This window comes from Lissotriton vulgaris, chromosome 5, assembly GCF_964263255.1.
Source record: "Lissotriton vulgaris chromosome 5, aLisVul1.2, whole genome shotgun sequence".
Taxonomy (NCBI): Eukaryota; Metazoa; Chordata; class Amphibia; order Caudata; family Salamandridae; genus Lissotriton; species Lissotriton vulgaris.
Genome location: NC_141693.1, coordinates 10,740,994 through 10,768,111, shown reverse-complemented (window position 1 = coordinate 10,768,111; position 27,118 = coordinate 10,740,994). Strand labels below are relative to the sequence as shown.

Below are 27,118 nucleotides of genomic sequence, written 5' to 3'. Positions count from 1 at the left end.
CCGGCCCACAGCGTCGCGCATGCGCACCGGGTGGCCTGCTCTGGCAGCCATGCTGACGTTAACCCGAACCAGAGCCTGGGGGGGCACAATGCGGCGGAGCGACCCGGGGAAAAAGTCCCGCACGGCAGCCCGAACACCAGCAGACCAGAGGCTCGCCGAGGAGCATGGATCGAAGCTGCGGAATCCACGCGGGAAAAGGGTTCCGAGCGCTCGGGAGCTCGAAGGGCGGGGGAGCACGGCGAGCTCCCCACGTGACTGTCTCGTCCAATCCAGCGGCACATGACGTCACCGCAACACGCTTTGTGCGGATTTTTCGACGTTTTCTTCGTCTCTTCATACTTTAAACCGGAATTTTGGGCCAAAAGCAGAAACCACGGACCGGACGTAAGACTGCAACTCTACGAGAGGAACGACGGGGATACACAGGTGAGGAAACCCGAATGCCCGGTGCGGGAGACCGAGAGCGTGTCACGTGATAGCTCTCAGCCAATGGGCGCGCCTCCCTGCCCCGGTCTGACGCGCTGCTGCTGTTGTGTAACGGCCGTCTGTCCCGTACGTGGCGGCAGTTTTTCGTTTAGTGACACTTGTTTGATGTAAAAACACTACTGTACATGTGGGTCTCTGATCCTTTGAGTGCGTGTGCTTTATATGGCGGTGCGCTCTCGGACTCGCGAAAATGGCGCCCCCCTCGCCAAGGTTACCCGTGGCGGGCGCCCCTGGTGACACGCCAGTCCCTTCGCCTCAGCCTCTTATTAAAGCCTTGAGAGGGCCCTCCTGCCTCTTCGTTTGAGTGAGTGGCGGCTTACTTTTGCGGGGTTAATCGTGGGCCTCGGTGCACTGGGCGCCACCTGTTCACTGGTGAGGGTTACAAAGGGCGGGGGACTCGGGGCTTTGACGTCCCGGGCCTCGTAAGGACATAGACTCCCGGCCCCCATCCATCCCCAGAGCCCCGTATCCGCCCCACACGGAGCCCGCGGTGACGGCCCGCGGCTTTAGGCCTCCCCGCGTCCCTCTCGGGCCGCGGCCGCCACAAGATGGCGCCTGCCCCTCCTCCTCCCCCGGCCGCGGGGCGGGGGCAGGAGAGGGAGGGACGCGGGGGGATTTAATGATATCTCGCATCCTCCGCACCGGCCTTTCCCCCTTTCTATTTTTAATATTTGCCGTTTGGAAGCAGAGGCGGTTGGTTGTGGTTAGATATGGGGGGAGGGGAGCGTTCACCCCCAGGAGTGCCGCTGCTGTGCTAGGCCTCGGGCCCCCCCGCGGCCCGTGCTGACGGGGGTCATTCGGGCATTGCTTTTTGGCGTGGGCTCTTTTGTGCTTCTGTGTAACTCTTGTCTCCATTTCTCTGTTTCCGGGCGCTGTGGAGGCGGCGAAGAGGTGTTTTCCACAAGATGGCGGTTGCTGAGCCAGAGGACCGGCTTCTCTTCGGAAGAGGACACTGGGCGCTTTCATCACACCGGGACCAGCAACGGATGGGATGCTTCCACTGCGGCGGTGGTCTTCGAATGGGGCGTTTTCGACCTTGGGCTTCAACGGATGCCATTGGATTTATGTTTTTGGGAGTATTTAATGTGACCTCGTTTTATGGACGGAACCTCACATTTTTCTCGGACTTTGGACATTTTCTGGCCGTGTTTTGTGCTATTAACCGTCAACAACTTTGCGTCGAGCATTGCCACAAAATGGCGCCGCTGCCTCGCACTGCAGAGGACAACTGCGGAGAACAACCGCCTCGCGCTCTGTCTCGCCCGACGCGTGACTCAGCGCGAGTGCTGCCGCCAACTGCCAATGGATGAGTGTGGAGTCGCGCGATAGTCCTACCCCTGGAGCACCTGACCAATCGGAGAGGCCGCCGCATGTTCAGACACGCCCATATTGCTCGGAATTGAGGCGCAGCAGTTCTGAGTCACTGTCTGGATGTGTCACGGGGCGGGGTCTGTTTGACTGACTTTGCGGGTAACGAATGAGCGCAAGGTTCAGCTGTTGCTGGATTTTCTGTGCAAATGGAGACAGTGCCGTTCCGTGATGGACATCTTTGACGGGCCAATTGGAACTAGGCTTTGTGGCAGGAGGTGGAGCTGGGGAGTAGCCCGTGCTGTACTTTTGAAGGACAGCTCAGAAGACCAATGGGAACTGAGGAGCGGGTCAGTGTGATTGCAGTGGCCAACCAATGGCTGGTGGAGTTGAGTTGGGTGGCTGTGTTTATATACGAGTGACTGGGGCGCGAGCGGCGCCATTTCGCTGGAGCTCCGAGCCGGTGTCTGGGACGCGGGGAGAAGAGCGCGCTCGAGCGGCCGCTCAATCCGGTGCCATCCGAATGGAGACAACCGTAAATCCGCAATTTAAAAGGTACCGACTGGCGGGGGAGGGCCTGCTGGGGTCACCCTGGGTCCTAGTTCCGGGCGGGGCCCCCGGGGAGGCTGGCCCTCCTGCGTCTGACTCTCACTCCCGGGGGCTGCTGTGAGGGGTGTGGGCTTCCGTCCCGGGACAGTGCTGGCGCTGGGGGGCGCCATGTTGGTGTGGTTCCCACGGGTGGGGGCGGCTCCCTGCGGGGCGGGGGGTTCGTTTTTAATTGTAGGGTGCCCTGGAGTGCTCAGGCCTGGGGGCTCGGCGGGTGCTGGGTCCGGCTCCCGCGGCGTGCCGGGGGTTGCCATGGCGCCCCTGGCAGTGGAGCCTGGTGCCCGGTGGCATCGCTGCCCGCCGGTGCCCACGGCCATGCACATTGCATCTCCCAGGCCACGCCCCCGCGGCTGACAGCGCCGCCGTGACCCCGCCTCCTCCATGCTACCGCGGGGCCCTCACCCCTGGCAACAGCCCTCGGGATCCGCAGCCCCCTAACCTCTGCCCTCTTGCCCCCGCAGGTTACCCTCCGAGCCCAGCAATGGGCTGATCGCCGTCAGCGGAGACAGCAGCGCCCCTGGAAAGCGCATCCGGAAGCCGTCGCTGCTCTACGAGGACTTCGAGAGCCCCACCATGACCTCCGCCGCCCTGCACCCCACCCCGCAGGTCAACCCGCCGCCCCCGGAGGTGGCCAACCCCAAGAAGCCGGGCCGCTCCACCAACCAGCTGCAGTACATCCACAAGGTGGTCATCAAGGCGCTGTGGAAGCACCAGTTCTCCTGGCCCTTCAGGGCGCCCGTGGACGCCGTCAAGCTGGGCCTGCCGGTATGTGTGCCCGGCGCCCCTTCTGGCACTTGGGTAGAGGTGCCCGTCCGCCCAACTAGTTCCTTTGGGTAAGGGACGAGTCACTTGGGACACTGCCTAGCTGACCTCTTGGCTTTGTGTAAATAAAGAGACGCTTCTGACTTTAACTTGGAGTCTAGGTGACCCACTTGGGTAAAGGACGGGTCACTTCTGACAGCCCCAGTGACCCATGACGGGTCACTTCTGACTACCCCCAGCCACGGTGACCCCTCTGCGTAAAGGACGGGTCACTCCTGACAGCCCCAGTGACCCTTGACGGGTCACTTCTGACACTGCCCCTCAGCCCTGGTGTCCCTGTGGGTGTAGGATGGGTCACTTTTGACACTGCCCCTCAGCCCTGGGGTCCCCTGTGGGTGTAGGATGGGTCACTTCTGACACTGCCCCTCAGCCCTGGGGTCCCCTGTGGGTGTAGGATGGGTCACTTCTGACACTGCCCCTCAGCCCTGGTGTCCATGTGGGTGTAGGATGGGTCACTTCTGACACTGCCCCTCAGCCCTGGGGTCCCCTGTGGGTGTAGGATGGGTCACTTCTGACACTGCCCCTCAGCCCTGGTGTCCATGTGGGAGTAGGATGGGTCACTTCTGACACTGCCCCTCAGCCCTGGGGTCCCCTGTGGGTGTAGGATGGGTCACATCTGACACTGCCCCTCAGCCCTGGGGTCCCCTGTGGGTGTAGACTGGGTCACTTCTGACACTGCCCCTCAGCCCTGGTGTCCCCTGTGGGTGTAGGATAGGTCACTTCTGACACTGCCCCTCAGCCCTGGTGTCCCCTGTGGGTGTAGGATAGGTCACTTCTGACACTGCCCCTCAGCCCTGGTGTCCCCTGTGGGTGTAGAATGGGTCACTTCTGACACTGCCCCTCAGCCCTGGTGTCCCTGTGGGTGTAGGATGGGTCACATCTGACACTGCCCCTCAGCCCTGGTGTCCCCAGTGGGTGTAGGATGGGTCACATCTGACACTGCCCCTCAGCCCTGGTGTCCCCAGTGGGTGTAGGATGGGTCACTTCTGACACTGCCCCTCAGCCCGGGTGTCCCCTCAGCCCTGGGGTCCCCTGTGGGTGTAGGATGGGTCACATCTGACACTGCCCCTCAGCCCTGGGGTCCCCTGTGGGTGTAGAATGGGTGACTTCTGACACTGCCCCTCAGCCCTGGTGACACTGCCCCTCAGCCCAGGTGTCCCCTGTGGGTGTAGAATGGGTCACTTCTGACACTGCCCCTCAGCCCTGGTGTCCATGTGGGAGTAGGATGGGTCACTTCTGACACTGCCCCTCAGCCCTGGTGTCCCCTGTGGGTGTAGGATGGGTCACATCTGACACTGCCCCTCAGCCCTGGGGTCCCCTGTGGGTGTAGAATGGGTCACTTGACACTGCCCCTCAGCCCTGGTGACACTGCCCCTCAGCCCTGGGGTCCCCTGTGGGTGTAGAATGGGTCACTTGACACTGCCCCTCAGCCCTGGTGTCCCTGTGGCTGTAGGATGGGTCACATCTGACACTGCCCCTCAGCCCTGGTGTCCCCAGTGGGTGTAGGATGGGTCACTTCTGACACTGCCCCTCAGCCCTGGTGTCCCTGTGGGTGTAGGATGGGTCACTTCTGACACTGCCCCTCAGCCCTGGGGTCCCCTGTGGGTGTAGGATGGGTCACATCTGACACTGCCCCTCAGCCCTGGGGTCCCCTGTGGGTGTAGAATGGGTCACTTCTGACACTGCCCCTCAGCCCTGGTGTCCATGTGGGAGTAGGATGGGTCACTTCTGACACTGCCCCTCAGCCCTGGTGTCCCTGTGGGTGTAGGATGGGTCACATTTGACACTGCCCCTCAGCCCTGGTGTCCCCAGTGGGTGTAGGATGGGTCACTTCTGACACTGCCCCTCAGCCCTGGTGTCCCCTGTGGGTGTAGGATGGGTCACATCTGACACTGCCCCTCAGCCCTGGGGTCCCCTGTGGGTGTAGAATGGGTCACTTCTGACACTGCCCCTCAGCCCTGGTGTCCCTGTGGGTGTAGGATGGGTCACATCTGACACTGCCCCTCAGCCCTGGTGTCCCCAGTGGGTGTAGGATGGGTCACTTCTGACACTGCCCCTCAGCCCTGGTGTCCCTGTGGGTGTAGGATGGGTCACTTTTGACACTGCCCCTCAGCCCTGGGGTCCCCTGTGGGTGTAGGATGGGTCACATCTGACACTGCCCCTCAGCCCTGGGGTCCCCTGTGGGTGTAGACTGGGTCACTTCTGACACTGCCCCTCAGCCCTGGGGTCCCCTGTGGGTGTAGGATGGGTCACTTCTGACACTGCCCTCAGCCCTGGGGTCCCCTGTGGGTGTAGGGTGGGTCACTTCTGACACTGCCCCTCAGCCTGGTATCCCCTGTGGGTGTAAGATGGGTCACTTCTGACCCTGACCCTCAGCTAAGGTGGCCTCGTGGTTAAAGGACGGGTCACTTATGAGTGTCCTTGAGTCTGGCCTGGACCCAGCGACCATATGATGCTTTTCAGTGAGTTTGGAAGCTTTGTTTATTGATGTCTGTGTGTGAGGCCTTGTGCTCCGGGCAGCAGGCGTGGGGTGCCCAGAGACTGGCAGAGACGCTCCCTCTGGTCCGACTGACCCCTCTCCTCTCTCCCGCAGGACTACCACAAGATCATCAAGCAGCCCATGGACATGGGGACCATCCGCAAGCGGCTGGAGAACAACTACTACTGGAGCGCCAGCGAGTGCATCCAGGACTTCAACACTATGTTCACCAACTGCTACATCTACAACAAGGTGAGCCCCCCCCCCCCCGATCCCTGTGCTCGTCACCTCCCCCTCTGCCCCGCCAGAGTCTAGACTAACGCCCCCGTTCTCCCCCGCAGCCCACCGACGACATCGTGCTGATGGCGCAGAGCATGGAGAAGTCCTTCCTGCAGAGGGTGGCGCAGATGCCCCCGGAGGAGCAGGAGTACCCGCTGCCGGGGCCCCGCAACAAGCAGGTGAAGGCGCGCAGCCCCCCAGGTACGGGCCCTTCCTCTTCTTCACTGCAGCCTGTGCCTACTTGCCCCGCACCCCCTTGTGTACTAATGTGCCCCCCTCACTCCTGTCTTTCAGCCGTCCCTGTCGGAGGAGTGACCTTGGCTCACCAGGTGCCCGCCGTCTCGTCCGTCTCCCAGACCACTTTCTACCCCAGCGCCCCGCCGGAGATCCCCACCACCGTCCTCAGCGTCTCCCACCCCTCCATCATGCCCATGCCGATCCCCCTGCTGAAGACGCTGCCTGCTGCCCAGAAGGTGCTGCCGATGGCCCCGCCGGCTGCCAGTAAGGTAGGTGAGGCTGTCGGGCTCGTGTGTGCTAGGTGACATGTCTGTGTGTGAGAACTACACTGCGTACATCACCGTGCTGCCCCGGTGCCCTCCTGGTGGATGCAGCGACCTTAGGTTGAGCCAGTGAGGAGTAAGTACTCAAACATAACGGCGAGAAACGGCTACAAACTCTACTGCATCGGATGCAAACTGCTGATCTGACAGCTCCGTGGGGTGGGTGGGGCCGACCCCAGGCCGCCTAGGCTCATTGGTGATAGATCGACATAAGCAAACGACTTCTGTAGAGACTTTACAGAACTACTCTTAAATTCACCGACCTAATCTATCACGTGAATCCGACCTGGGCGCGTGCACGCACTTTTTGCCGGGATTGCAGTACTGTACCAGTTGGTTAGGTAGTGAGTACCCTCCTCCCCAATATAGAGCGGAGCCCATACTGCAGCACTTTTCTTTACTGTTCTTCTAAAGCTTCCCTTGTAGCCCTGCTGAACCTTGCCTGCTGTGTCTGACCCCCAGTGGAATTTAAGTCTTACGTGCCCCAAGTTTGTAAACTTGCAACACTCAATTGGTGCCCCGCGAGAATCACCTCGGTTCGAGCCCAGTAGGCACTGGCGCTTAGCTGGGGAAGAGCTAGCCCCCTGGGCCTAGATAGTCTCCACGATATGTCATGTCGCCAGCTTCTTGCCGATTAAAAAGTGATGACACTGGCTTGAAGGGATGGGCTGCTCACTTTCCAGGGGTGATGTAGTAGGGCCCGAACGCCAGTTTGTTTTTTCTGTATCCGTGGGGTGTGCTAGTATGAGTTGAGGTGTTTGGTAGGTTTGTGGGAGTAGGCAGTTAAAGGCATACTGGCCCAGAGTTGTCTTGAAAGTGTGGGTGAGAAGTTTGAATTGTGCTCGTTTGTGTTTGGGGTAACCATGGTATCTCCTTGAGGTGAGATCAGACAAGTTTGCGACATGTAAGTTAGTGATTCCGGCTGCCATGGTCTGTAGTCTCATAGTAAGTAGTTTGTCCCCAAAATAGGGGGGTTTCTTGTAGTCATGGATGGGTGACGGTGTGAGTGGTGTGCCGAAGAGCCAGGTCTTTAAGCTCATTCTGAAGGTGTGCAGGGGAGTGGAGCGTCTGATGTTGACTGGGAGTTACTGCGAGTTCTTTCCAGGCCTTGACTGCGACGTAGAAGGCTCGAACACCCACTCTGGATCTGTGGATGCGTGGGATTTCTACTAGGGCGAGATAGGCTGAGCAAAATAAATAAATAAATCATACGTTCTTATTTAGCGCCTTTCACCATAAGGCAGAGGTCTTCAAACTTTTTGATGCCGAGACCCCCTTGTAAAACCTTTTTAGGGGTAAGGACCCCCTTCTGACAAAAGTTTCTAGAAACTGGTACTCCTCATCATCATCTTTTGACAACCATAAATGCGCCTGTTAGACCTCATCACATCCATCCATCATTCATCCACCCACACTTTCACACATCCATCCATCCTTCATCCTTAAATACATCCATCCACCCATCATTCATTCACCCACCTTTTCTGTGCCTTTCTCATGGGGGAGGGGGTCAGTATCTCTCTGCGTGTTTTTCCTTCTTTCCCGATCATGGGAGGGCATCTCTGTGCCTCCCTGCTTGGGGCGGGGGGGGGGTGTGTCACGGGACCCACAGCTCCAGGCGCGCAATATTCATTGACCTCAAAGGGCAGGCTACACTACAGCCTGCTCCCCCAGCCCCCCTCCCCCACTTCCCCCAGCTCGAAACGGCTTCAGGGACACACACAGCCACACCCGAGTACTTGACAAGTCTTTTACTTGTTAATGAGGCTTCGATGTTTTTCACACCTCAGTGTGAATTAGGCCTCATGAGCACCCTCATCAGCCCAAGCCAGGGACAGAATCTGCGACCCCCTTCAAAGGACTCCACGACCCCCCTGGGGGTCGCGCCCCACAGATTGAAGACCTCTGCCATAAGGTCTCAAGGCGCTTGCTTTGGGAACCCGTCCTGGCTTTTCCCTGCGAGATAACCCCTACTGGGCATCTCCAAGGTGAAAGCCAGGCATCCCACCGCGGTGGGGCCGTAGTGGAGATTAAGCAAGCTATTGCCCAGAGTTGCAGTGTGTGAACCCATGATTCAAGTAGGCACCGAGGCGAGAATTATCGACTCCGTGGACATTTTGAGCTCAAGACCCTGCCGCGTCTGGGATTGAACCCTGGTCCCGGGTTTTTTTGGGTGCGTGGAAGCAGACTCTGTTAAGGTATTTGCTTCCGATGTTGTGGAGTGACTTGGAAGGTGTGGGTGAGGAGTTAGAACCATATACTCTTCTCGACTGGGAGCCAGTGGATGTCTCGTAGGTGTTGGGTCGGGTGGCCGAGGTTGAGCCTGGCTGTGCCATTCTTGGGTCTGTGTAGCATGGATTTGTTGATTCCAGGATAGAAGACGTTCCCGTAGTCCAGTCTGCTGGTTAAGAGTGTGTGGTTTACAGTCTTTGTGGCTTCAGGGGGGATCTACTTGAAGGTCTTGTGGAGTGAGTTGAAACGGGTGGAGGCGACGGCGTTGCTCTGGGGCGTCATAGCGAGGATGATGCCATGGTTTCAGGCTTGGGTGTGGGTGAGTTTCCGAGGTTGGGTGGCCCTTCCAAGCCGTGGGGGATGCAATGAGGACATCTGTCTTGTCCAAGTTGATCTTGAGGCAGCTGCTGTTCATCCAGCTGCCACGTCCTTCATTCCTTCCTGGAGGCAGTCTGCTTGCTTCAGGGTCCTTCGTGAGGCAGAGGATGAGCTGGGTGTTGTTTGCTTAGGATACTTTGCTGAGTCTGAGCTCTCTGATGGAGGCGAGGGGGGCCATGTAGAAATTAAAGAGTGTGCGGCTAGGTGATGATCACTGGGGTACTCTGCAGTTGATCACGGTGGGTGAGGAGGGTCTGATCCTTTGGATCCGCTCCTTGCTCTCCGGTAGAACCCAGTCAAGGGCATTTCCTCTTATTCCGACATCGTTGAGTCTGGCAGCTGAAGTGCGGTGGGAGACTGTCGAAAGCTGCAGAGATGTCTAGTAGGATGAGAGCTGCGGTGTGGCCCTTTTCGAGGAGCGCTCATATTTAGTCTGTGGCGGCAAGGAGGGCAGTCTCCGTGCTGTAATTTCTTTGGAATCGGGACTGGGAAGAGATCGAGAATGTTATATTATGTTTATTATGTTATATTTACTTTTGTATAGCGCACGGCTACTCAAAAAGAGTGTCCCGGCGCTTTGTGTAAGAAGAGCTACAGCACAATAACATAACACAGTTAGAATGGTACCTTCGATGGTGGTGGTAAGCTGGGCGTTGATTTTGTCAGAGACCTTGGCTGGAAAAGGAGGAGAGAGATGGGGCGTCGGTTCTTCTGGTTCGTCTGCTCGGCAGAGGGTTTTTTGACTAGGGGCATGACCCCCCCCCCCCCCCCCCCCCCCCCCCCCTCCCAGCCATCGGGGAAAGATGCCAGTTTTGATTGTGGTTCTAATGGTGTGGTGTAGTTCGGGTGCTATGGTGGACGGCTCTGTGGAATGTGTGGCGGGCAGGGTTCCGCGGGGGCTCCTGATACTCCTCATGGTCGTGGTGGTCTCTTTGGTTGTGACTAGGGTCCGGGTGGTGATGGTTGGGTTGACAGGTCGTTCTTAGTGGCGCTTTCTGGGGTTTGCTCGCTGAAGTTATCGTAGAGTGTTGATCTTTGTGTGGAAGTTAGTGCTGAGGTTGTCGCTGAGGTCCTGTTAGGGTGTGACGTCCGTGGTTTCGCTCAGTGGTTTGGTGAGTTGCTGGATGATGTTTTAAAGAGTTCCTTGGAGTTTCTGGAATTGGTGAGGATTTTTATTCCGGATGAAGGCCCTCTTGGTGGCTGTTCTGCGTGGATGGTATTCTGTCATGGCATTCTTGTCGGAGGTCTGGTCTTTGGTGGCTTTGCTGTTTCTCCATCGTTTTTCGAGGCGCCTACTGGAGCATCTGGCTTCTTGGAGGCCGGTGGCGCGAGCTGGTCTGCGCAGCTGGAGAGCCAGCGATAAAGCTCCTTGGCTGTGGAGTTGGTGTCTGTCGTGGATGAGGGTAGAGTTCTTGTGTGACTTTGTCCCTTTCTTTGTGGTGGACGCGCGTGGCGGTGTTAAAGGTGAAGTGTACGCAGTGGTGGTCAGGTAAAAGGCGTAGTAACTTTTGTTTCATGTGTAGTGGTTTCCGAGCTGATAAGGGGAGAGCTCATTTGGGATTTGAGTGTCTGGATAAGGGATAATCTGTGCTGGACTCCCCGACCAATGTAACTTTGGTAAGGGTGACAAGCTGATTGGGTTCTGCCAATCGGGAAGCTGGAGATCTAGTGGGTCAAGTGTCCTTGGATTACCATGTTTTTTGGGTGTTGGGTGGGATTGGGGTAGGAAAAGGTCAAGCGCTGCAGAGGTTCAGGAGGATGAGGACCTCTGTCTAGGACGTGGTGGCAAGAAGTGGCATATGTTCTGTGATGAGTTGATTGTCTCCCTTAGGTGTTCGGTGAGGTGCTTGCTTTTTTTAAAAAACTTTTTTTAGCCCTGTGGCCGGGTATGGAAGGATGGATATCAGTCATTAGTTGGGGAGTGTTGGTGGGTCGGCGGGGGTTAGGGTGTTGCATGTATCCAAGTGTCTGGGAAGGTTGTTGATGGCATGGGTGTGAGCATGCCACCGGTGGGTAACACTACCCTGGAGTTGGCATACGGTGGGTGCAAGGATCCGAGGCTCGAGTGGGTGAACTTTACAATGTTTGCAGATTTGCTTGCGGTGGCGTCACGTTAACTGGTGTTGGTTCTTTGGATGAAATTGTGAGTCCATTTGCAAGGTCTGTTTCGGGGTTCAGGGTGGTATATATGGTGGGGAGTTTGTTGCTGAAGAAAAGGGAGAGGCTGTTGCAAAGTCTGGGAGAAGGAGTTTGATGTGGCTGCTCCAGTTTTTAGTGGCGTTTCATCAGTCCGAGTTCTCTGTACCAGCTGGCTTGGGTTCTAGCTGGTAAGGGAACAGCAATGCTCGTCTCTGGATTGCCCAGCAGCTCGGTCTTCTCCCTTGCAAGCGCTACCTGTGTCTACGCCAAGTCTCTCAAACCAATACACTGCTTCTGCCCATCCCTTCTCTCACTCTGCGCTTCGATGCCCATGTGTGCCCTTTGCTTGGCTAGGCTGCAGAGGTACAAGTGTATAGCACTGGGGTGAAAGGGGAGACTAGAGATCATTTGAGGGTCGGTTATAGTCAGATATTGTTGCAGAAAGTATGATTCGTGTGACTTGAACTGTTATTGTATGAGCGTCTGTTTGCCTAGTAAGTGTTGTTTGCTTAACAAGCGTCGTAAAGGGTCCGTGGGTTGGCAGCTGCCCGTCGCAGGGTGTCGCGGACCAGTCTAGACCCTCCTGGGCCGCCCTGTTTATGTAACTCTGGCCCCTTTTCGCTGCTTGTTGCTCTGATCTCTTGAAGTTCCCTTCTGTAGCGCTTTATACCTCTAGCAGAGAATCTTGTGCCAAATCTTCTCGTCTCCTCATTCTAGGTGACTTTGTCTCCCGTCTAGAGCTGAGAGTAACGCCAGAATACTTTGGGAAACGCTCTTTTAGTAGAGTGGCCAGTACTTGGACCTTAACATGTGGTAATTCTTTCTTCTCTCCAGCTTAAAGCCATTGCTAATGCTCGCCTCTCCTTGAAGCCTTTCTTTCATTGATGTATGTCATTCCTTTCACAGATTGTGCTCCTGAGTGATGTCCCGGGACCCTTAGTGGGATGTGTGTTGAGCTGCTTGTAGTCCCAGTTGGTGGTTCATCTGTCATGCTGTCGGTGCCTGCCAGGGCCCACTTGGCTACATGCAGTCTGTGGTATGACTTGCTGTAGCTAGCCTTGCTTTTAGCCGTCGTTGATAAAGAAAGCTGCGGTCTCCACCCCATGCCATGCTTGGACAGCCTTCAGCCATGTACTTGTACCCTCTGGTTTGACGTTTGATGGCACTTGCACAATTCGTGGCAAGCAGTAGGGGCTTTGGCGCAGCCATTTTCTTCTGTCTCGAACCTACAGCCACCAGCTTGAGATTCCCAGCTGGATGCTTGCCACCCCCCCCCCCCCCCCTCCTGTGGGTTGTTTGGCGTGGTCTGCCGTGTATCCGGGCTTCCCCCGTCCCTATGCGCCTGCTCCACAAGCGCCAGGGCCTTACTTCGGCCCCCTTCGCCCACTGGCTTACCACGTGCAGTCACATCTAGGACTCGGGGCCTCGCCTTCTGTCTGCTTTGGATGTACACCTGACGTCATCGCACACTGAGACACCAAGAAATCCCCTCTTAAACGCGCCTTGTTAGTCAACTTGCAACAAGCGTTCACATGGGACTCCATTTTATTCGGCGTGGATTCAATAAAGAGCAAAGGAGATGAGACCTAACACGTCTGTCATGAGTTAATTAGATCAGTTATTGCCTTTCATCCAACTCTATTCAGCCGAACCGAGTAACTTATTTTGATTGATTGCAAAAGAAAATGTACAAAAATTGATTAGAATGTATTTTAATTCTATACACCGTGGCACATTTAGAGTCGGCGAGTAGTGTTTGTTGAAGGAAGTAATAGAGAAACCCAAGTAAAATATCGACAACCAGACATAAAATAAGTAAACACAATAAGATGATGAATGGAGCGTTGAAACGTTTCAGACATTCCCCTCCAGTCACTATTCGATCTGGGTTGAATCCATCGTGGTCCTTCTGCTCACTTCGCCTCCTTAGTTCAGACCCAGCCATATGCAGATCAGTTGAAACTGCTCCTCTTGGGAAAAGTCCAGATCGACCTTCCAGGCCAGGTCTTCCAGGACCGGAAGCTAGCATCCTGGGACCGGTTTTGGTTAAAGATGGATTCAACCCAGATCTGACTAGGGGGGAATGTTTCACAAGGTTTAATAATGTCCATCGTCCGTGTGTGTATAAAAGTAAGTGACTATAAAGTGACTTTTAATTAAAGGGTTTATTGGTATATACGTTACGGTATGTCTGAATATTCTTTTCTCAATACAAAAAAGATGAGCACGATTTGTTCTGTAAATTTACACTTTCGAGTTGGCAATGATGTTTCGACCCTTCTTGTAGTGTGAGCGTCTTATCTGGACAGGGATGATCTGGGGGGCTACAAATGGTGCCGTCTTGGATGGATGCATCTCTAGGGGTGATGACCCTAACAAATCCTATAATTCAGGAATGGCTGAGGGGCTATATAGGGTAGGAAGACACCCAAGGGTGGCTTGCGCTTCTGTTGCTTTTCACGAACCAGTCTTTGCCTTTTCTCATTAGGACCAGAAAGGGTGATCTGCTCCTGATAGCCACACCTAAATTGACAGGGACATTTGTTGTAAAGTCTCCTATTATTATAGGAAACTTTTCAACAAATGCCCGGCCAATTTCAAGTGTGACTATAAGGACCAATTCAGCAATCCTCTGCGCCCCCCCCCCCCCTCTCTCTTAGGCATCAGCAATCCACATTTAAGGAAGACCACCCAGGTTCTTCCGTGGTCATAACAGGAATATCTCATTTTGGTCCAATTGAGCATACTTGTTGAAAATACTTTTGACTCCGGGCGAGTTTTTTAATTGGGGGGGGCTGTTCGCCCGCCCCCATGAAGGAAGATCACAATCCTGGATCTTCCATGTTGCAAAGTAGAACAGCAATCTTCTGCTCTCGCGTCCCTTTTAGGCGTCACCAATCCAGATTGAAGGAAGACCACCCAGGTTCTTTCTCGGTAATAATGGCAATATCCCAATTTGGTCCAATTGAGACTTTTGACTCGTGGTGAGTTTCTGCCAGAGAACAATCTGACTGATTTTTTTTTTTGTATTAAGAAATGAATATTCAGACATCCTTGTATATACCATTAATCCTTTTTAATTACAAGTCACTTCTATATGTCTGGTTATGGTTACTTTACTTTGGGTTTCTCTATCACTTACTTCAGACACCACTCACTGAATTTAAATGTGTTGAGAGATATATGTATATAGTTAAAATATAATCTAGTCTTTTTGTATATTTTCTTTTGCATAATCAAATTAAAATACTGAATTGAGTTGGATAAAAGGCAATAATTGAGCTACTCCATTTGTGTTCTAATTAACTTGTGACCGTGTTCTCTCATCTCCTTGTCTCTTGATTTTAATTCAACAGAATAACATAGCGATTGTTTTCCAAAATGCGTTCCATGTGAGCCCTTTATGTAATAAGTTGATAATACCCAGTTTGCATGTACAGATTGGTTGCTCCTGTTTTTTGAGAGATGTCTAGTTAATCAGCAGACATTTGGGTATTTTTGTCGGTGGTGTAAATCTTGCATAGCTTGTCCACTGATATTAACATGTGTGCTCTGATTCTTAACCTGTGGCTAGGGACCTCTGGGGTTCCGTTAAGCCTAGTCTGGATCCGCAACGGCTTAGAACATTAAATTAATAAAGCGCTTATACATGGAGAAACAGTGTTCTGTCAATGTGAAGGAATTTGAAAATGGAGGCTAAAACATAAAGTTAATATCCTCAAACGGATTTGTGGGAGCAGTGCAAGTGCATGAAACAGTATATAATGGACGAAATTGAATTAAAAAAATCTCCAGCCTCCCTGTTATCTTGAATTTTTTTAATTCTTTTTTTTCATGTACTGTTTTGCATTTCAAATGATTGCAAATGCTTGGGGTGGGGTCTTTGGCTTACAGTAATGCCTCGGGGGTGGGGGCGGTGTGCGTGTTGTGAGTCATGTTACACACAGGAATCGGGTGGATTACACTCTATGCGGAGTCAGCTGCTTGTAAGAGCTGCCCCAGTGGGTCAGCTAAGCAAGATATGAGATGACCAGCCTCAGAGGGACTGTATCATTGGCACTAGATGTAGTAATAAAAGTAGGCTTTAAACGGGGCCTTGTGGGGAAGTAAACGCAACTGTAGAGTCGTTCCTTCAACCCCTCTGTCAGCAGCCCTTCTTTGAATGCACATGGTCGGCGTGTGTGCCTGAAGGGCCTTGCACAATTGTATGTTCGAGATAAAATACCCCCTACCGTACATGAGGATATTGCAAGAGGTCCATAAGCCTATAGAGGCATGGGGCCTAATGCGGTGTATTGTTATACGGTTACCTAACTCCTTGGTGACTTACAATTTTCATATAATGTACAGCAGGAGTGATTATCTTCCTTTTAATGCAAGGTTAAACTATCAGTGCTCCCTCAAACAGCTCAAATCCTATGTTTATTGCTTGATCAAATAAAAGCCATATGATGTCCGCAAACATGAGAACTAAAATCGGACTCGACAGGACAAAAGTAAAGACCTCAAAAGTGATTTGATGCAGAAGTGTTGGAATCTCGCTTACTGACTGATTTTTAAAACGCAGTAGGTCAGAACGTGTAAAATTGTGGAGAATTTCAGTTTCAAATGCGAAAAAGATGTCATAAATATTTTCCCTGAGCTGATCACTTAATTTAAGAAAAGCTGATCAGAAGGAAAAGCCAATTCTGTTATTTAAACTGTAGCTTTAATTGAGCTCAGTTACCTGCCTTTCACCTTGGTCGCTGGCCCAGGCAGGCATTTTTACATCTGACTGAAGTGTATTATAGCTCACCTTAGCGGCCAAATAAGGCTTGCTGCTTCCTTTATTGGCTGGTATAGCAATTAAACAGAGTCATTTCTTTATAACGGGTGACATGGGGCATTCCAAGTTGCTTTTAATAAGGACATTAGAGATGGGCAATTATACAGCTCTCATGATTGTATTGTGGGTACTTTTATTAGTGCTTCCGGAAGCATACCTTTAATGTGAGTCCTTTTAAGCTTGCTTGGGTCAATAGCAAGGAACGGTTGATAAAATCACGCTTGGGGTGGGGGGCCCTGTGAATGTATCATCTGGGGAAGTCTTGGGGTGCAGTTTGAAGCCAATGTTCCTTTGTGTGTGCTAGGGAGCTGCGGTGAGGTGTTCACATGTTCATCTTCGGGCCTGCGTCAAGCTGATTTTGCCAAGACCCACCTGGTTCCTGGGAGTGGGTGAGTGTGGAGGCTGCCCGTTGCTAGGCGAGGTGGCTGTCCGGTGCGTGGCGGGTGAGTGTGGAGACTGGTGTGGGGGGTGAGTGTGGAAGCTGCCCGTTGCGGGAGTGTGTGTGTGTGTGGAGGCTGCTGGTTGCGGGAGTATGTGTGGAGGCTGTCCGTTGCGGGGTTTGGAGTGTGTGTGGAGGCTGCACGTTGCCGGGTTGGAGTGTGTGTGGCGGCTGCGCGTTGCGGGGTTGGAGTGTGTGTGGAGGCTGCCCGCTGCGGGGTTGGAGTGTGTGTGGAGGCTGCCCGTTGCAGTGCGGGTGAGTGTTAAGCTTGGGCGTAGTTCAGAGTTTTGCTACACGGAACTCTGCGAAGTTACAAAAAACTCTGCGAAGTTTTGCAAGTGGCGTAGTTTAGTGCGAACTGCTGTTAGCGTTGGTCTTCCTGCTGCTCGGGTAGAAATTCTAGCTGAGCGGCAGCTTCGATTTTACAGATCGAGTGGGTGAAAACTCATGCACGACGCGAAGCAGCGTTTTCTACCCTCCGCGAGGAGTGCAGAAAACTCTGCGAGCGGAGTTCAATGCCAAGGCCTAGCGAGTGTGGAGGCTGTAGTAGCGTCTACTTTTCCTTTTGGGACAACCTTTTAAAGAGCAAATATCTGACAAATACCATTTTATTTTGGGACAGGGGTGAACAGGTCTTTTTCTATAAGTCGACTTTAGGCTATTAGCATGAAAAGCGAAGGATGAAATGTCTAGAACGAATCTCAGCCGCGGCGCTTCGATCTCACTCGAGTCGTCCCAGGAGTAGCCATGCGCCGATCTCTGCCCTCCCACGCGAGTGCCAGGCCGGAGGTCAGCTATACTAACTAGCGGCTGAGAGTAATTCGAGCATTTCACCCAGCAATTTTTTTTCTTTTGTATTATGCTTCGTCTGTTGGTTAGTTGAATTTACCGGCAGTGCAAGCTTTCCCGGAATGACGCTGTTGTCATTGTTTTCTTTGTGCTAGAAGAAAGGTGTGAAAAGAAAGGCTGACACCACGACTCCTACTACTGTCTCGATCATCACGACAAGCCGAGACTCCTCCCCCGTCATGACTATCGCAGCCAAGCCGGCCAAGATCCCCACGCGTCGTGAGAGTGGGCGGCCCATCAAGCCCCCGAAGAAGGACCTGCCCGACTCGCAGCAGCACCAGACCTCCAAGAAGGTGAAGCTGACGGAACAGCTGAAGTACTGCAACGGCATCCTGAAGGAGCTGCTGTCCAAGAAGCACGCTGCCTACGCCTGGCCCTTCTACAAGCCGGTGGACGTCACTGCCCTGGGGCTGCACGACTACCACGACATCATCAAGTTCCCCATGGACCTCAGCACGATCAAGGTAAGGAGTTCCTCTGCTTGCTTTAGCCTATGCTTGTTGACTGCATCCTCGCCCCTGGTTCCCCTACCCATCTGATGTGGGATAAGCAGTAGATTATCTCGGGAGTATGTCCTGATGATGCCAGATTTCCCTTCTGTCTCTTAAGTGCTCTTCTCCCCCCGCCTTTTGTCTTCTTCAGAAGAAAATGGAAAACCGCGAGTACTACCACGCACAGGAGTTTGCTGGCCACATCCGCCTAATGTTCTCCAACTGCTACAAGTATAACCCTCCGGACCATGACGTGGTGGCGATGGCTCGCAAGCTGCAGGTATGTTTGGTCCCTGCATGTGTCAGTGAAGGGTGGGGGTGATACTTGCAGGATTCACTAGGTGTTGAGGGCTGCAGGGAGTTGTATTCAGAGGGTAGTAATGGGTGGGGAGGGTTGCAGGGAGATGTGTTCACGGTTATGGGGTAGATGCAGGCAGTTGTGAGTTGTTAACTGGGTTAGGAGTAGATTTAGGCGTTGAGGGCTCAGTTTTATTCAGTGGGTAGCAATGGGTTGAGGCAGGAGGTGTTAGGCTTTGTTAGTAATGGGTGGAGGCAAGAGGTGAGGCTTGCATGTTTCACTGGGTTAGGGGGATGTGTAGGCAGGAGCAGTGTGGTCCAGGCAGTTGTGTTCACTGGGTAGTAATGGCTGGAGGGAGATGGTTATGGGTGCAGGGAGTTGTTCACTCCATAGTAATGGATGGAGGAAGTAAAGGGATGCAGGCAGTTTTGCAGCATGAATCATTTTCTGGATTCACATGCCATCTAGTTGTTGGGTCCGTAAACCTCTTATTAGCCTTTATCTACTTTTTGTGTCCCTTATTTTTCTTTCCTCTTGAGGGTCTTTAGGTTGAGTGGGTGGCTGTGTGTAAGGCCTCCCTGGGCGTCGGGAGCCTGGGTCTTTGGGTGTGGTGGATCTTTCAACTAGTCCGTTTCCACGGTGTGTGACTTGATAAAAGCAAATCTAAAAAGAGAAGAGGGCAAGAAGTGTTGGTACTTGTGGTAGTATCTCAGGCCAATATAACTCTTTCAGCGCAAGCCATGAAAGTGTACAACAAATCTGAAAAGCAAGCAATAAATACAACACTTAAAAAGGTGGGAAATCGCAAGTGTTAATAACCACTAAATGCTACTATTTCTTTCGTATAGACATAGTGCAATTTTTCAGCACATAAAGGAATCACCAGGTGGCTTGATCAGGAGTAGGGACATTGGTCCTGCAGCGGCAGCCCACATATCCTAGTAGGGCCATCTTTAAGGTACTTTGGCCAATATTTCCAAGTGATGCTGCACTTGCGATGCCTAAACCCATCATTGAAAACATAAGCATGGTTATCCATGCGCAGGTGTGCCCTGCTGTATTTGAATCAAGAACCACATGACCAACAATCCATGCCTTACCTGGTTGTGGCTCTGCTTTGAGTCTGTTGAAATAGATAAACAAATTGGCTTTTAATATGCCTGAATGGAAAGTATAGGGAAAGAGTATTAAGTGTATTATAGTAGAATGCCTGCTTAGAATCTCAGCCCAGTTAGTCTGGTGCGTTATTTGTTCCCACTGTATTGTGTGCGGTACATTAGACTTGGCCTCTCAAGGTTTATACGTGTGGATGTCTTCCCTTGGTGAGTTAACTGGGTTGTACACAGTGTCTTCCCTTGGTGGGTTTACTGGAATGGACACAGTCCATACCTCGCAGGTTGTACCTATAGTTGAGCACCAATTTTGTCTGCATGCTTTTGAGAGAGTAAAAGAGATGGGTTTACGTTTACACCAGACAAAGATCTTTCTTTCAGGTCCTCTTTTACGAATGCAGTCCTTTTGCGTGCACTTAAAACTTGCCTTTATATCTCTGCAGGATGTGTTTGAGTTTCGCTATGCCAAGATGCCAGATGAGCCAATAGACTTGAATCCGCCGGCTGTCTCCTCACAGCCTCCTGTAGTTGCTATAGAGTCTTCATCAGAGTCCTCTAGTGAGAGCAGCTCCGAGAGTTCGTCGGAGAGCGAGAGCTCGGATGACTCCGAGGAGGAGCGTGCCAACCGCCTGGCCGAGCTTCAAGAGCAGGTAAGAGTCCTGTTCCCACAGCGTCCTGCGCAACAGAACATTGTGCATGGTGTGGTGCTCCATTCTTCCATCCCTCCACCCCCCTCCCAATAGGTTGTCTCACTAGGACGTCAAATGCAAGCCCAGTACATACTCTACATCCTCTGAATCTTCTTTCGGACAGTGGGTTCTGAAGCAAAGGTACTGTTGCGTTGGTGGACTTGCAAACATGAACCCAGAAGAGGTTTATTCTGCAAAACTAAAGTTACATGTTTGTAACGATGGGGTTGAAGCCCATCTTGCTGTAGATACTCTTGCCAGCTACGGTGGGCTTGCACGTTCGTAGGTTGTTCTTCTAAGGGTTTTGAAAACTGCTATGGCCATTTTTTTTCTCCTCGATATCAGAGGATTCAGCATCAAGCGTCTTTTGCCCACTCCGCCACCCCAGTTCATGCATGGGCATATGCAAATCAGTCTGACCCTGTGCCTGGTGACGGCTAATTAGCCAGAAACCGGTCCCAGGATGCTTGTCTCCGGTCCAGGGAACGTGGCTTTGCAGTTCGAGCTGGAGTGTTCCCATGAGTCACAGCGTCAGACTGATTTGCATATGGCTATGTCTGAACTGGGGTGGCGGAGTGAGCTAAAGAATGATGATGGATTAAACTCAGATCAGTTGACTGCGGGTTAGTGCTTGCAATGTTCAACACTCCTTCCATCATCCCTTTTGGTTTTGCTTCCTAAGAAGGCAGCCCTTTCCATCCCACAACCCTTCTGATTCTGTTCGCTCTGATGCCCACCAATGACTGATGTTGATTCCCAGGAGATTCAGACGATATGCACGTCCAAGCGGAAGATGGCTTTCTAGTGGAGACCTCGGTTAGATCGGTGAGGACAGTACAGTTCCTCTCAATGTTTAAGGGCATGATCAAGTCTGCCACAGACACCTATAAAGAACCTGTCATAGATAGGGTTGCAGTGCCACGGTTCGAGGATACCATTTATCCCTTTCCCCTACAACCTACCCTAGATCCAGCCTGGCTTCTGCTCGGGCCACGAGCGACACTGTCTTGCCAGGCAAGGAAAGCAAGAACCTCATTGCTGAAAGAGGGTACCTGTAGGAGCCATCACCCACTGGTTGAGGCCCAACTCGGTCGGCCTCCTGCAATGATACTACCCAGTGGGAAGAGATGTAGGAATGGATTGTCTCTCCCGGAGTAGTTCAGGAAGTAGAGTGTAATTTCGTGGAAGAAAAGATTACCTCAAATGCCAATATTTACTGCGACTTGGACACACCAGTGTCCTTATGCGCACAGCACCACATCAACTACCTCCTCTCCTTTAAAGCTTTGTCTGCTCATTCAGGGCAAAGTAGTCATCAGGACGGACAACATGCCTCATGTACTCCCTATAGAAACTGGATGGCACTCTGCTCCTCCTTATTGGTATAGAAGACCTGGCATTGGGCACTCTGCCACCACATGCACCTGATGGAGGACTACCTTCTAGGGGTGGACAGCGACTTAACGGACCTGCTTAGCAAGGGGCATCAAACGAGTGAGGACTGTACCTACAAGTAATTAGTACTTTGAACACAAAATGCCAAGTTACACCCCCAGGCAACAGTTTAGATGAACTGGTGTAGTTTCTTAGCTTGCACTTTTCTGCCTCCCCATTCCTTCCTATTGGTGCGCTGTAAATGCAGCAGACATCACACTTGTCGTAGCCCCCCACTTGGTGAAACGGCCCTGGTACTCCACACTACTAGATGTCAAGCAGCCTCCAGCTGAAGCTCCCTTACTGGGTGGACCTAGTCACCAGGAACGAGGGTCACATCGGACACAAAACAGTCTGTTGATTTGTAGAGCGTTGCTGGTCACCTTTAAGATATCCAGGTGCTGGCAGACCCAATAGTTTAATCTAAGAACAAGGTCTTGATTGAGCGTTTTGGTAGAGTAGCAGAGGTCTGGCGGTGTAGGGAGAAGTTGTTCTATGCCCTGCCTGCAGGGTAGAAGAAGCAACCACCGGTCCGTTTCCAGCAGATGTGGAGGGTGCAAGCTAGGGAGGCTGAGTGGAAGGTTTGTGAAAGGTAAGCAAGTCTGTGGAAGCTTCGGTGGTGGTTGATGGAGGCCAGTCCAGAGTTCTGAAGCCCCTTAAGTAGTGTGGCTGAGTAGCCCGAATTGGCATCTCTTCTGAATCAGGGGCTCTTTGAGGCGAGGGTGTGTGATCATCGAGGGAGATGGAGGACGAGTGTGGCTGCGACATTCTAGATGTTTTGAAGTCTTTGGAGAAGGTAGTTGATGATTTCTGCGTAGAGAAACTTTCAATAGTCCAGTCGGCAGGTGGCCCAAGCAATAGTGCGTCTGACGTTTTGGGGAAGCATTGCGTAGCATGTGCATTGCGTAGCATGTTCGGGATGAAAAAGCATAAGTATGTCACTGTGCTGACCCAAGGATCTTGGGGAGAGTTTGTAGTCCAGTATATTGCCAGGTTTCTGGCGTGGTCCATATGTGTTGGTGTGAGGCACAGTTTTGTCAGCCACCAGGAGGTGTCGCAGGAGAGTTTGTGTTGCCGAAGATCTGTATTTCAATCTTATCCTTCTTGAGTTTGAGGCAGTTCTCCTTCATCCAGTTTGCCTGGTGGTGGTGGGATCTTTAGAGAGGGAGAGGATGAGTTTGTTGTCCTCTGCATATGAAATGCTCAGTACCGTGGGGGTCTGCAGTTATGTCGATGTTGAAGAGGGTGGGGCTGGGTGGTGAGCTTTGAACTCCACAGTTCTCCAGTATTAGGGGTGTCTTTCATAGATTCACATGCTTGAATAATTCCCCGTCGTCTAAGTGGGAGTCATAACATAGTAGTAAGAATCATATATACATAAATATATACATAAAATAAAATTCCATAATATGTATATTCCTTTCAAAAAATAGTCTTGAAGTACCATAGAACAAAATAGGCCCATAGAAAGCATAGAGGGAGAGCTCACTTTAGTAACATATCCAAGTCAATATAATAGTCCACTTTCCAGCCAATCAGGCTGTAGCACCCTCTTGAACCTTCTCCTCAGAAGCTCAAGCCCTTGTTTTATACCGCACGTCGTGTGAAGGGAGTCTCCCTGAGCTCTGCTCAGTTTTTTCTTCATCTTCAAACTTCCAGCTTTCAAATAGGTCTACAACGAAGAAGTCTTTATTCAGACCCTGTTCATCATGTGGAAAACTTTCTTTTCTCTAAGGACCCTCATAAAAAGTGCATTTATTGCTTATACCCGGACCATGAGGTGAGGAGTTGTAAATTTTGCAGGACCTTTTCTAATAAGACTTTAAAGGATAGAGAGGCCTGTGTCCTTCTGTGGCTACAGAAGTTGAAGACTTCGGACAACACTTTGTCTGATATGAAGAGTGTTTCTTCTCGCCAAACTGCACCCTCTGAAGCGTGGGTCTGAGTCTGACATTCCTTCGCCATTTCTTAGAAAAAGAAGCTTGTGGATGCTTCTAAGTCAGTCTCCCCACGGGATCTGTGGGACCTAATTCTCTGGCGTTGTAGATCACCTCTGTGCCCTCGTCCTCTAAAACTAGAGCCAGCTCTCACACGTTCACTAGCACACCCAACTGGAATGTATTTTATTCATTGTTTAAATTGTTTTTGTATGGCGATTGTAGGGATTTAAAATGTGTTCAAATGGTTTAAAACAGCTGACATGCAATTCCAGTAACGAATAAAAATGTGATTCATTCAGACTGATTTATAAGTCTTGGACCCACGTTTGGTTTAATTCCGAATGTGCTGTGTAAGATAAGATTAGTCGAGGACAGCAGTTCTGGCAATTGTTCTGTTTAATATTTAATATCCTACTGACTTACGGCCCTGCCTATGCTGCGAATGTAGCTACTAGTCTGCAGCTGTGGCCTTCCATTTGGGGTTTAGTGGACTTGTCCCTGCTATCGCTCACAGTAGCGTGTATTAGAAGCCTGCTACGCATCTGACATCTTTCTGGTATGCTTCTTGTTTAAAGTTGTGCTCTGTTTACACTTCAGCTACGGGCTGTCCACGAGCAGTTGGCTGCTCTCTCACAAGGCCCCATCGCTAAACCAAAGAAGAAAAAAGACCGAAAGGAGAAAAAGAAAAAGAAGAAATCTGACAAACGGAAAAGCAAAGGAGGCGCAGATGAGGATGATAAGCCCAGCAAGCCTGTAAAGTCCAAGCAGTCTCAGTCAAAGAAGTCTTCCAAGAAATCTTCTGGTGGAGGCAGTGCCCCTAGCAGCAGTGGTACCGCCACCACCGCTTCCAGCAGCAGCAAGTGAGTGCGAATATGGCATGGAGAACTGGGTGGGGTGTGGGGACCCAGCTAAGCAGCTTTACTGGGCTAGAAGTGTGTTCAGTACAGTTTCTCCCTCCTTTTATAAACATCTGTTTTACTTGTATAGCCTTTAAGAGTTTTGCTTTCCCTTTCTGTTCTTCAGGAACTCTAAGAAGGCTCCCAAGGCTCTGCCACCTCTGCCGCCCCCTCCAATGTATGACTCTGAGGAAGAGGAGGAATGTAAGCCGATGACCTATGATGAGAAGCGGCAGCTGAGTCTGGACATCAACAAGCTGCCGGGCGAGAAGCTGGGGCGTGTGGTGCACATCATCCAGTCCAGAGAGCCCTCTCTGCGAGACTCCAACCCAGAGGAGATTGAGATTGATTTTGAGACCTTAAAGCCATCCACACTGCGGGAGCTGGAGCGATATGTCATGTCCTGCCTGCGCAAGAAGCCGCGCAAACCCTACAGCGACATCTCCGGGGGTGAGTGCTTTGGTCATTTTGTTCTCATAACTCCAAACCTGTATAAAACAGAAATCTGAAATTGTCCTCTTGTTCTCAGCAATAAAAAAGGCTGTTGGTAAAACGAAGGAGGAGCTGGCCCTGGAAAAGAAGAGGGAGTTAGAGAAGCGGTTGCAGGATGTAAGCGGTCAGCTGAACTCTACCAAGAAACCTCCGAAAAAAGGTAACTTTGATTGTGGGTGAAGGCCATTTGAGATTCTGAAGTTGAAAACAGCACTCGTAGAGGATGTTCAGGAGGAGGCAGACCATGATGGTGCTGTTTGAGGTGGGATGAGCCATATTGGCCAGAGCTGCTGGTTTTTGCAGTGTCCATTTACTTTGCATGCTTCTGAAATGTTTAAAAAAGGCTCAGAGTTGGGGAGCTTATACAGGTTCTCTCTGCCCCCAAGGCTGAGGTTTTACTTTAGGGAAATGGTGGATCCAAGTTTGTGGGTACTAATGGACTGTTGCTTTGATAGCAGAGTGGGTAATAAGCTGGGGAGAAGGCAATTTGAAACCTACTAATTGTGAGATTGGTGTAAGTTGTCGACTGGAGCAAGGAGTGATAGAAGTGAGTTGAAATGAATTTGGTGTTTTAGCTTGTTGCAATGTTCTAGTTTGTTTAATCTGGACAATGTTTTAATTGTCCTGGCGAAATCTTCGTGTCCTACGTTAGTGATGCTTTGAAGTAGCTTGCTGCTGATTTGGCTATTAGCTTATGTAACGAAGCTGCCCTTTCTCTCCTCCCAGCTCATGAGAAGGTGGAGTCTGTGCAGCAAGTCTCTGTCTCTCGCCTCAGTGCCAGCAGCAGCAGTTCGGACTCCTCTAGCAGCAGCAGCTCCAGCTCTTCTGACACCAGTGACTCTGACTCCAGCTAAGCAGGGCGGTGTGGACAGTGGAAGCAGCCTTCCGCCAAGGAGCAGTTATTGAGTTCTTGGGGAGATCGGTGCTGCGGTTCAGATGAGTTCTGCCGGAACAGAACCTCTGAACAGGGCGGACCATTGAGTGTCTCATCCAGGACTCCCAAATATGCAGGGCATCAAGAGTTTGCAGGAAATGGGTTCAAGCAGTATTTTTCACTGGAGTGTGCAAGAATCCAAGGAAGTAGCATGTGGAGCGCTTCCATGCAACCCTGCCAAGGACAGTCCTTCGCTTGAGCTCTACTGGTACTTACGATGGGCAGTGTTGTAGATTTCAGAAGATGTTTGTCTGGAGTTGAGTATCAGTGATGATCAGCCCTGGCATAGGAGTTGGGGGATAAGGCTTGGTCCCTTCAGCTGCTAAGTATGAGAGGGAGAACCATGCGTTACACTGGGTTCTGGCAGGCTGATGCAGGATTTAGCCTATATTCTTTGGTTTGTATCTCAGAGGGTTGTTTACAGCACCAAGCTGACTGCATCGCACCAGCTTGTTAGTTGGAATGTTATGGTAAACCAAAGCCCTGAGGGAGCAGGAGGTGGCCCTGTTGCTCCCTCTCAGCTTCATGTCTCATCTGCTTCAGATTGGAGTAAATATTTCTTGGCCTTCAACTTCTTAATTCCTTTAGTGTTTTGAATTCTCAACCGTGACCTTTAATTCAGGCTCTGAAGAAAGAAAGATCCACGTTTTAGTAAGTTTTTTTTTCTGTAACGAGCTTTGTCCTATATTGAACTGTCTTCATAGCAGAATTCTTTGTTCAGAGTGACTCAGATTACAGGAATGCGGTGCCTCCTTTTCTCTTGTACTGTAACACTTAACAGCCCTTTCACCCATGTGCCCCCCAGCCCCTCAAAAAAAGCAACCAGTAGCAATACAGATCGCTGTTTCCAGGCAGCTGAGTTGCTTGGCAACTTGGACTATGTCTGATTTGTAATATTGCTTGCTATTATCTTTAAAGATCTCGGATTGATTCAGAGTTGGTTAGGACCAGCTCAGCTTCTGCATGCTACAGAGTGTTTGTTGGGTTCCTTTAAATGGATTGACCCTGTCCCCTACACAATCTGAACCAGTGTGTGACAGTGTTTGGCAAACAAATTCACCCTCTGTGGAAGGGTCTCATGCAAGGGGGCGGCACAAAAAGGGCATAGGGTTGAATGACCTGATCTTACTTAAAGATTTTTTTTTATTTATTTTAAGAAAAGTGTTTTATAATGTAAAATAACTGAAGAGAAGCTCTTGTTGACACGGGCTGGTGTAGATTTGAGATTTTATGAAAATGTATATATTTACAAGTCTGCAATCGCGTAGCATGTTTCTTAACGTAAAGGGTGATGTATTTTTTATGTTCAAAGATGTTGTACAGTTATTTTCTACTGTCTCTTCCCGATCCTCTTTCAGTGTTTTTTCCTTTTCTCTGTTAAAAACCCTTGAGTTCTGAAACGTGTAAATAAATAAAAACAAATATTCACA

General features: G+C 51.4%; 1 protein-coding gene across 6 annotated transcripts; it reads left to right on the top strand.

Moving 5' to 3' along the window:
* Positions 1-27,118, top strand: BRD2 (bromodomain containing 2). Of its 6 annotated transcripts, XM_086920668.1 has the most exons (13): positions 26-426; positions 1,367-2,349; positions 2,862-3,165; positions 5,816-5,953; positions 6,043-6,181; positions 6,275-6,486; positions 17,501-17,866; positions 18,045-18,173; positions 19,747-19,953; positions 23,964-24,226; positions 24,390-24,712; positions 24,792-24,914; positions 25,481-27,118. In XM_086920668.1, the coding sequence occupies exons 2-13, from the start codon at positions 2,171-2,173 to the stop codon at positions 25,606-25,608; spliced, it is 2,511 nt and encodes an 836-aa protein (XP_086776794.1). In that variant the 5' UTR covers positions 26-426; positions 1,367-2,170; the 3' UTR covers positions 25,609-27,118. The 6 variants fall into 6 exon arrangements, with proteins under 6 accessions (XP_086776797.1, XP_086776794.1, XP_086776796.1 ...); XM_086920669.1 differs by lacking the exon at positions 1,367-2,349 and having other exon boundaries at positions 278-426; positions 17,498-17,866; XM_086920667.1 differs by lacking the exon at positions 26-426 and having other exon boundaries at positions 1,130-2,349.